Consider the following 10,835-nt stretch of genomic DNA (forward strand, 5'->3'; position numbering starts at 1 on the left):
CACCGTTATTTAATTTACAAGACATTAGCACCGTTTTTTAGAGAACCCAAAAGTGACTGTTGTTTTGATCCTGTTTCCACTGCTATCTCTCTAGCTATAGTACAGACAGGACGTTTGGATTAAACCACGTCTAACAATAAACAATCTTCTGAGATTTGGCTCCCGAGACTAAATCTTATCAAACGGGGTCCGTCTCTTCATAGTATCAAATTGGGGACGGTTGATGTGAGAAAAAAAGGTTTATAGAGGTAGCATCCTAGTGGCTTGTGGCGTTTCAAGCGACTTTTCCTCAAAGAGAGGCGTAACTATGTGTCCAGGCCGGAATTAGAATGATTAAACGAGCCATTTTTCAATTTATTTTATGCTGTTTACTTTAATAACGCGAAAATGTATTTTATTTTTATGGAAGGAGTCTTAAAAATAAATGACTACGACGACATGTATTTATTTCCCCAAAAATATATTTTTTTAAAGACAAATTCATATCCCGTATTTACAATTTTCGATATGTTTCCATTCACAATAGAGGAGGAAAAAAAACATGAGAGATACAAGCAAATTTGTGACAAAAAAGCAACCTCTTTCGCACGTATATAAGCTAAAACAGTAAATACACTATGACAGCGTTTCCCCGTCAAAAATATCCTTCATTAAATTGTTCTTGGTCTCATATAATTATTATTCCATTCGCTTTTCCCACTTTCCTTCTCATAATGTCGTTGTCAGAATCCGCTGTGCTGCTGTTCCGTGATGAGATCTGGGTTTGAAACGAGATAGGGAAGAAATAAAAGAAATGTCAGAGATTAAATAAATGTTACAATGCATAGTAGATTTCCTTCAAGTCATATTGCAATGTGCATTTTTTTCCGCTGTCGCCTGGTGTCCACCGAATGGGCGTGAATAAATTTAGGTGGATTATTTAAATGACATGGGTGATGTTGCGCCAAAACATTAAACTGTGCCCAGTGGGGCGTTAAAGTGGTTATTCAATCGCTCCAGATGATTTATCAGCCAGGAAGTCCTTATGTAAGCTTTATTTAGAAAGAAAAAAAAACATAATGAAAATGCAGTTCATAATAAGTAATAACAGTCATGTCAAGGAGTGTATGAAGGCATTAACTAACCTGTCAGTGATCATCTGAAACGAGGACTTGGGGGAATCAGGCCTGTGGTCGCTCTCCTCACCTAGAAAAAAAATACAGTCATGCAAATGAATTCGTCTTTTAAATGTTTGAGATTTTATATTTCTAAGAAAGATTGGCGTACATTTAAACTTAAATAAAAACACAAATGGACTTGCATTTTCTTAATCTAGTTTGAAAACCATTTGTCTGGTCAGCTGCATCCAAACTGGAATGGAACAAAATTCGGCCTAACCGTTTCTCTTGTGTTAATGTTTCTGCAATCATTTAATTTCGTTCACGATTCATTTATTTTTTTCTCACCGTCTCGCTTTGGACTGAAGCTTCCCGAGGACTCTTCCTCTTCGCTGTCGTCTTCCGTCCCCGACGCTCCGGGCGCGGTCAGCAGCCGCGCGTCGTGACGCGCCTGGAGCGGGAGACGCGCGGCGGGGCTCCCCCCCAGCAGCGACCTCACGTTCAAAAGAGAGTTGGCGTTCAAAAAAGCTGCGTTGGTCCAGTTGTGCAGCTTGCCGATCTGACACGTGTATATCCCGTGGCCCGGTAGCAAGGCCGGGTGGCCGGAGGGAGTCAAGGCCAGGCCGTGCGCATGAGGCGCCGGGGAAGGCCTGTGCGTCGAGTTGTCCGGGCTGGTGGCGGTCTCGGCCAAGGACCAGATTTTGGGCTTGCTCTGCGGGGGTCTCTGACACTGGTCCTGTCCGCTGTTGGGAGAATTATCCATCGCGAGTTTCGCCACGGGGGCCTTGATCAGAGAGACGGGCCTCTCCTCCGCGGAAAGCGTCCTGTCGCCGCCGCCCTCCGAGTCCTTCAAACCCGCGGCAGTGCCCCCCTCTCCTCTCCCGGGCGCCGGCTGCTCCTCCTCCTCCGGCCTCTCGATGTCGACGGTCTCCAGGTCGATCTCTTCGTCCTCCTCCTCGTCGTCGCTGCCGTTCTTCCCGTGCGCGTGCTCGTGCTCGTCCTCGTTGTCGCTGCTGAAGATGCGTCCGTCGCGGTCCTCGGCGCTGCGGCCCCACGTCACCTTGTTCTCCTTCTTCAGCCGCCGGCGCGCGTTGGCGAACCACGTGGACACCTGAGAGGGAGGACGCGAATCACGACGATCACACGCTCATTATCGCACACGCACACTCCTATAAATAAGAAATGACGTGTGTCTTTTAGAGTTGTAGCCGACCTATGGCCCACCTGTGTGAGGGTCATCTTGGTGATGATGGCCAACATGATCTTCTCTCCTTTGGTGGGATAGGGGTTCTTCTGGTGCTCCTGCAGCCAGGCCTTCAGGGTGCTGGTGGTCTCTCGGGTGGCGGCCTTGGCCCTGGACGGGTCTCCATACGGGTACTGGCCGTACGGGTAGAAGCCCTGGGCTGCGTGGGCAGGCAGGGCGGCCGGGTGGGCTCCCGGACAGTCCTTAAGGTCATACTGGGAGCCCTAAGTATGGGAGAGGGGGGATATTACTTACTTCAAATTCTTATTCTTAAAATGTATTCTCTTTCAGAAGATGGCTGATTAGTTGTAGTCAAAAGCAGCCCCTAAAATGAATTACAGCGAACAGACATATTGTCCCAGAGGCCCTCGATTAAAATCAACGATGATATAATTGTTTATAATTTATTTTTTCAAGTGAGGTTATAGTATGTTTTGTAGCATAGAGAACATTTTCTATATTCTCTCAAAGTATTTTCACTTCGTCTGTTACGAGAAATAAAATGGCATCTACATTTTTAATTTCAGTGCATTTGTTTGATATATAATATTTGGTAGAACCTGGTTATGTGATGGATCTTTTTTTCTAAATTAACGATTTTGTATAAAATCACGACTTATTCTTCCCAATTCTCCCAAAAACAAATACATAATTGTATTTTTAAAGAAAGGTCGATTTGACATCGACCGACGTATTGCAATCAATTACAACGTATTCTTATCGTCCATCCAGAGATTATAATTCAGGATTAGGCCTCGAGAAATTATAACAACACGGCAGCAACTGACATAAAATAATTTAGGATTTTGTCGTAAGAAAAAAAATTGAGACAATATAAATTATTTAAACTTCAATGTGTGAGACGTTGCAAATATAGAGTTGGCATACGGAAGAAAAATTCACTGTGACTGTGGTATTGCAACTCAGGAAAACTTCTTTAGCGTCAACAACGCAAACATCTGCGTGCAAAAAAAAGAAATTGAAAATGATGATTTATCATAACTTGAGTTTTCTGCGAGTCTCACCATCTGTGATAGGAGGAGGTCTGTGGCTCCGCCGTAGGGCAGAAAGGCACTGTAGTTGTGCGCCCACGGGCTCCCGTAAACCCCCAGCATGGAGGTGACGGCCGCGGCGGTGGCAGAGGGGTTCGCGCCGCCGCCGTCGGCGCCTCCTTCCCGGGCAGAGCCCGGCCGCTCTCCTGCGTACACCTCGTGGGAGCCGCTGAGGAGCTGGGGGAACCCCAGCTGAGGGAAAGACATGTCCAGAGTCCCCGTAAATCTCCACGTGTGAGATCGCCAAAAAACAGGAATTCCCAGAAAGAAGAGGAGGAGGAGGAGGAGGAAGATGAGAAAGGAGAGGTTTTCTCTAAATCACGACAGTCGGTCTGTCAACTCCACTTTCACGACACCCAGTCCTTGAGTGCGCAGCGCTGCCTCTCTCCACCCGCAGGACCCTCTCACTGTGGAGCTGACTGGATGATTGGCAGCCTACTTAAGCACCAGGCTCCTCCTATGCCCTGGGCAGGCGATTAGTGCATTGGTTAGGTCGTGTGTGTGTGTGTGTGCGTGTGTGTGTGTGTGTGTGTGTGTGTGTGTGTGTGTGTGTGTGTGTGTGTGTGTGTGTGTGTGTGTGTGTGTGTGTGTGTGCGTGTGTGTGCGCGAAACGGAGGGAGAGTGAGAAAGACAGAATTGGTAAGTGCCTGTGTGTGCGTAAACTGTACATCCAGGCGTTTTTGCGCTGCATAACTTTTGGTGACTCTGTTTACACGCCATAAACTACAATCTGTTCTTTAAATTAACTGAGGAAATATGCCTTTTATACAGACCAGACCTGCGTTAAACTAAGACACAATCGATTAATAATAATGTCAATAAAGAATAATAATAAACGACTACAGCAACTAATAATAATAATAATAATAATAATAATAATAATAATAATAATAATAATAATAAACCCTAACGTGGATCTTTCTCTTTCTGGCATGTTTTTTTTCCCAACTTGTGAGACACTTTCCATTGATAACTGATCCAGAGGATCTGCGGAACTAATGGCCAGCAGATGGGCCGGGAGGCATCGATATGGTCGGCCAGATCCGCCGCGAATATCCGCGATTATCGACTGGAACTCAGCAGAGTGGATATTTTTTTTAGACAAGAGATAAGAGATAAAAGGGATAACAGACAGACATATCGATGGATGTAAAAAGGTATAGAAGAATGGGTTGAATTGTACTGTATTCTGTGGGCCTGCGTATGTGTAAAACGGTTCCTATAATGTGTAATAATGTGTAGTAATAATAATAATAATAATAATAATAATAATAATAACAACAATAATAACGATAATAACAATAATAACAATAATAATATACACTAATAATAATGTCAGGCCTGCAAGTGTTTAACTAAATAATGCATGCGACTGAATTATTTTCATTATTTTCAGTTTCTTATATCCATTGATGATTATCGATGCGATATCAAAACAACCGCTTTCATTATGCGTGCGTTGTTGAGCGTAAACACACGCACACACATATAGGCTCGCGCGCGCGCGCGCACACACACGCACACACACACACACACACACGCTCACTTGAGCGGTACTAATGAGGTTGAGTACCCCGTGCCCTGCTCGGTGGCCCCGTGGCCCCCCTGGGTGCCATCGGGGGTTAGCTGTGTAATTACTCCATCCCATAAATACAGATTCATCATTTCACACTGGAGCAGCTGATGAGCTTGGCTGAGCTTAGATAGACAGAGCGAGAGAGAGCGAGGGAGGAAGGGAGAGGGAGGGGGAGGGAGAGAGACGTAGAGAGAGGGAGAGAGAGAGAGGGAGAGAGAGAGAGAGAGAGGGAGAGAGAGAGAGAGAGAGAGAGAGGGAGAGAGAGAGGGAGAGAGAGGGAGAGAGAGAGAGGGAGAGAGAGGGAGGGGAGAGAGAGGGAGAGAGAGGGGAGATCTAATGATTTAATTACAGTGCTTAAAGCTCACTCAGGCTAAATGATGCCCCCCTCTCTCTTTCACAGACCCAGTGTTTTCTTCCCATCCTCAGTGCTGGCGCCCGGGGCTTTACTCATGAATCTCAAAGCTGTTTTCTAAACACATATTATGACGAGCAGCGCTGCGTGTGCGTGCGCGCGCGTGCGTGCATGCAATGTGTGCAGGTATGTGTTCATATAGGAGTGTGTAACTCCAATCGGTGTCTGTGTTCAGGCATGTGCTGTTGTGTGTGTGTGTGTGTGTGTGTGTGTGTGTGTGTGTGTGTGTGTGTCTGTGTGTGCGTGCGTGCGTGCGTGTGTGTGATAGAGGGATGCTTAATCTCCATGGCATTTTAAATGGCATTCATGGAGAGCGGTTCTATACTCATTGCCAAGGTAAATGGAGCCAGGGGACTCTCGGTTTCAGCTCCGTTAAAAGAGCAACGCTAAAGACCCTCACCATCTATCTCTCTCCCTCTCGCGCTTTTTCTCTCTCTCTCTTTCTCGCTTAAAATTAACGTTTCTCTCATGACGGGGGGGAGGGGGGGGGAGACATATCCACCATCTAATAGGATAATATTGCCCCATCCATGCGCTCCCCCATTCTCCTCCTTCCTCCCACCCCCCCCTCCCCTCTCTCTCTCTCTCTCTCTCTCTCGCTCTGTCTTTCTCGCTCTCTCTCTCTTTCTCTCTCTCTCCCCCTCTCTCTGCCTTTGTAGCTCCCTGATTTCCATAGTGTCTCTGTGGAGAGGCAGTTAATGAATTCCTCTGAGCTGGAGAATGGTTTGGCGGTTTGGAGAGAAAGAGAGAGCGAGCGAGAGAGAGAGAGAGAGAGGCGGGGTGGGGTTGGGGTAGGGGGGGGGGGGAGGGAGGCTTTGAGCTATGCCATTCAACTTCACAGCCTCAGCCTGCTTGTGCATTCTGTGTGTGTGTGTGTGTGTGTGTGTGTGTGTGTGTGTGTGTGTGTGTGTGTGTGTGTGTGTGTGTGTGTGTGTGTGTGTGTGTGTGCGTGTGGTTGTGTGTGTGTGCGCGCTTGCGTGCGTGCGTGTGCGCACGCACGTGTGCATGTGCGTGGCCGCGTGTGCGCTGAGCCAGATCTTTTAACGTGAACCTGCTAAGACTACCAAATATTTAGACTGGCCTCAGACCTCTCTTTATGGGGGACGGTGGATTGGGGGATCTCAGGAGGCCGCTTGACTCTATTTGAATCCCATTCCCTGCTATTAGCCCCGGCCCAGACAAAGGAATAACTTACTGTGGGGAAACATACACACAACAAAGTCCCACACAATCCACTCGCAACGCACTGGAGGTTTCTCCTGCGAGGGTAACTCGGCGGCATTGTGGCAATACCTAGAGAAAAAGCTTGAGAAAGTCACTTCCTTTTGTATGATCCTTTTATTTTCCGTTTTGTGCTGCAAGGCAGGAAATGATGCAACACTCATCTTGCCATTGTGGCACTTGGTGGGGCAATTATGTTCACTTGTGGCTGTATTTTTTTTAAATTTCCATTACGTGTCAAAGTCGGAGAGTATTGCGGCAAACAAACCTTGTCTTCGGGGAGATTGCCGCGATCGGAGATTCCCAAGACGCCACTGATTACGGCGGCGTTCACTGGACGGAGATGCGTGAAACGGGAGCAAGAGGGAGGTTGATAGATTCGCCATCAGCTTGATGCGAGAAACAGATGGATTGGTTTCTAAAGTAACGCCAGCCCCGGGGATGACCCACATAAGTCACATAGTCAAGCATTCCGAAGCACTCAAACTTATCTTCCTAACACTTGGTCTTATCAGCGCTGAATCCGACACTGGAGTTTATCAGACTCCATTCATTCTTTTTCTTTTTTTTTTCCTGGAGGCTCGTAGTCATGTGCGATATCAGCGGCGGCGTCAGCCGGAGGTATAGGGCGAGGGCCAGATTTACAAAATCCACCCTTCTACCACTACGACCTCCTCGGTCGAATTGGAGATGATTGAACACTTTGACCCACGGGGGAAACGCCCCATAAAGAGTCCATTAGCAATTAGCGGGTGTGCCACAGTTTGTTTGCTAATAGATTCCTTCAGAAGTCCAACGGGGGCTCATTTCCAGTGGTTGGCCCGATAACAAACCCCCCCCGCCCCAGCTAACAAAGGTCATTTAAGCCCTGGTTACAACTCTGCAAAGAGCGCCTTCTATAGAGAGAGCCTTCTCAGAAACCACAGGTGGCAGTAGAGAGAAAGTGTGACACAGGAAGTAGTAAACGAAGACGAGCGCTAGGCAGCGAACGTGGCTGCCCGCACAGCATTGGAGCTTGTCTTTTGCAGTTCATGGTGGTAAAACCGACAAGAGGAGCTGGTCTGTCGGCCCGTTCCAATGCACCCGGGAGAGCGGGGTTGAAGTTATGACCGCTCAGCATTTTATGACAGAGAAACTTACTGAACTATGGAACGGAGTCACAATGTGAAATGATTCTCCCTCAATGCAAGATTCTCTCAAAAGGAAACTGCACATAAATACCGATAAAATGGTTACCCTTTATTTGTAAACTGAACTTTACAACGACCCTGTTTATTTACAATAAAATCACCAGACTTGGGCGAGCTGTTTGCGTATGCAATTTTGTCTCTGCGTCCAAAAGTAATTGGTAGACTAATTAATAGTAATTTCCCATCTGACTTGTGCTGCAGATCCATTTTGGCTAATATATCAGAAATGAACCAGCAAAACGCTGATCCCCTAACCTGGGAACCAGGAGAACCTGCAGCTCACGTCTCATTTGCTCTGGCAGAGACGCCTGGCCACCCTCCCATTCAAACCGATTTTGACCCCAACTTGCCAAGGTCGGGCCGATCACACAATTTACAGAGGAGCGCCGTTCAGGCACCTTACCTAGATGGCTGTATTTTGGTATTAAGGTATAAAGTAAGTATTAAACAAACTGGACGGTATATTGTCTCTTTAAAATTTTGTCGATAAGAAAGATGTGTTTGCCGTACTTCCGACAGAATTTGGTCAAAACGTAATTGACCAACTCACGCGCTCAGTGCTACGTCACACGTTCCGTTGCTCCGATTGGTTGTAGGTCTGTCCAACTGCGTCGAGAGACATTTTGATTCGCGCCAATTGGTAACGCCTGTTGGAAATTTTAAATGAGCGGAGAGATTCCAGACTAATACACATTTGCGAATAGAGTGCTACAGGAATGAGTCCTAAAACCCGGAAATGAGGCCGCATTTCTGCACTCGCGGTTCCCTCGTCTCGAAGTCAATGGGTTTTTTGAATGGGTTTTGGGTTCAATGTCTAAACTAAGGTCTGTTGGTTAACACAAACTTAAGAGATGTTCACGTTTAGTTCTACGACATGAAATAGGTTCGTAAATACCACACTCGCTAATTTTGAAGCTTTTACGTGTCTTAAAAAAGGCGGTTGCTGACAAGTGGCTGAATGAGACTACAGAGGTTGTCGGGGACATTAAACGTCATCATGCCGAACACAGAAAGTCATCTACTCACTAGTCCGTCTTTGCAGCCTCTAGTTGTGTTTATACTCACACTCTTGCAAAATATTCTAACTCAAGACTTTCCAGAGGTAGTTTGTAGAAGAGGTAAGCGTGCAAAACCAAATTCCAGGTTGGAAGCTTAGGGTTGGTGACGTTGAAGTCATGTGTGTGGTAGTTCCTTTATAGCCTAACGTTTTACTTCTGGCGATTACATTTACGCTTCAAAAATCACAAGTGGTGTTCATTTGTGAAGATTATCTTGCTCAACAAAACGTGTAAGTATCATAAACTTTTGTTTGCCACACAGCTTATTTTCTGCAATAATCCAATGGAAAAATCCTGTTGGCTTTTGGTCGAGGGAACCAGGGCGATGCCAACTTCTGGGTTGGCCGACAAAAATACCTCATCCCTGCACCGCTCTGTAGGTTTGGCGATGCCAGGCTACTGACCTCCCATCGCTTCCTCGCACCGAGTCACAAAATCTCGACGTCCCCCAGGTGGCCACGCGCCATAGTGCCACCCCTCGGTGACGTCATTTGCGTCACGCGCTGCCTCGCGCCCTCGCGCTTGGGGCAGGTATAAACCAGGCTTCAGAAGTCCTCAAGATGGCCGCCGCGCCCACAGCATCCTCAACCCCGGTCTTTTTCATTTCGTTTTTTGCTGACTGTGTGACTAAGCGCCACTGCCTTTGCCGTTAAATACAGTTCCGTCATTCCTCACAGAGAGCGTGGTAATACAGGCGTTGTTCGACAAGAATCGCTGACTGGAAAAAAAAGGTGAATTCCCACCTCCTCCTCTTTACAGAAAGGCTTAGTGGGGGGCTTTTCTCATGGCCAGGGATCTGATTGTTTTCTAAACGGATTATTAACTCTTTTGTTACAGTTGGGGTCACTTTAATGCTTCTTAGGGCCCATTAGCATTGCTTTAAAGAGCACACACACAGAAAGAAAGAGTCTCACGCACACACACATACACGCACGCGCGCACACACACACACACACACACACGCGCACATACGCACGCATACACACACACACACACGCACACGCACACGCACACACACACACACTGATTGCCTTGCTCTGGGCTTTGGCGCTCCCTTTCTTTGTTGTTCACAGTAGGAGGGGAATGATACCGTTATAATGCAGTTAAAGACAATACCTCGACTTTAAAGGGGACTTTGAGGAAAGGGATGTGTGTGAGTGTGTGTGGGGGCGTGTACGTGCGCACGTGTGTGTGTGCGTGTGTGTGTGTGTGTGTGTGTGTGTGTGTGTGTGTGTGTGTGTGTGTGTGTGTGTGTGTGTGTGTGTGTGTTAAGATGAAAAGGTGCCTTGAGGAAGGCCAGAACAAGCTTAATGCAATGGTGCTGACTTCAATACACCACTCAAGGAGAACTACAGTTCTATATTACCTCTTGCCTTAAAATTACCCAAACAATTTTCTCGCCGTCGCTTGATAAAAGTTTTTGGGATTGGTCGCCAAGCCGAAATAAACCTAAACAGCTATTGTCAGTTTAGTTACATTTGTATTGGTCCACATTTGCTTTTGGTTGGTCTTTTCTTTGGTGCATGCATTCAGGGGTTTTCTGGTGGAGGCTTTAGTTACCCCCTGGGGAAAATCAAAGATACTCCACTCGGTTCCATGAGACAGGTCAAAGAATTGGCCGGCATAAAGCGCCGAGCTGTTTGCTCTTTAGCTATATTGACCATATGAAGGTGGTGCAGGGTGGCTCGGGAGATCTATAGGGATCATGCCTGGGTGGCTCCCCCAGCTTTGAGCTCCTGTTCTGGGGGAGGGATAAGGTGGTATCCCTTACAGGCCTGACCTCCAGCCACCCCTCCCGCTGGAGCGTGAGGTCAGAGGGCAGATCAATCGGCTCCCCATGGCCCAATGTCTGCAACAGGGCTTAATCACGTATTAACTAGTAATGAAAGGCAGAGAGTGAGGGAGAGGGGGAGACAGAGCAGAAGAGAGAGGGAGGCTGTGGAGGAGAGGTGCAGTGTGGGTCTTTCAAATTGCTCTTTAATTGAA

At 47.1% G+C, this 10,835-nt stretch overlaps 1 protein-coding gene across 1 annotated transcript; it reads right to left on the reverse strand.

Moving 5' to 3' along the window:
- Nucleotides 1–708: 708 nt before the first annotated feature.
- Nucleotides 709–3,599, reverse strand: irx1b (iroquois homeobox 1b; the record flags this gene model as incomplete). Its single annotated transcript, XM_080003240.1, has 5 exons — nt 709–757; nt 1,125–1,185; nt 1,446–2,208; nt 2,322–2,564; nt 3,366–3,599. 5 exons carry the CDS (start codon nt 3,597–3,599, stop codon nt 709–711), a joined length of 1,350 nt encoding a protein of 449 aa, XP_079859366.1.
- Nucleotides 3,600–10,835: the final 7,236 nt, after the last annotated feature.

Source organism: Zeus faber (assembly GCF_960531495.2).
Source record: "Zeus faber genome assembly, chromosome: 1".
Taxonomy (NCBI): domain Eukaryota; kingdom Metazoa; phylum Chordata; class Actinopteri; order Zeiformes; family Zeidae; genus Zeus; species Zeus faber.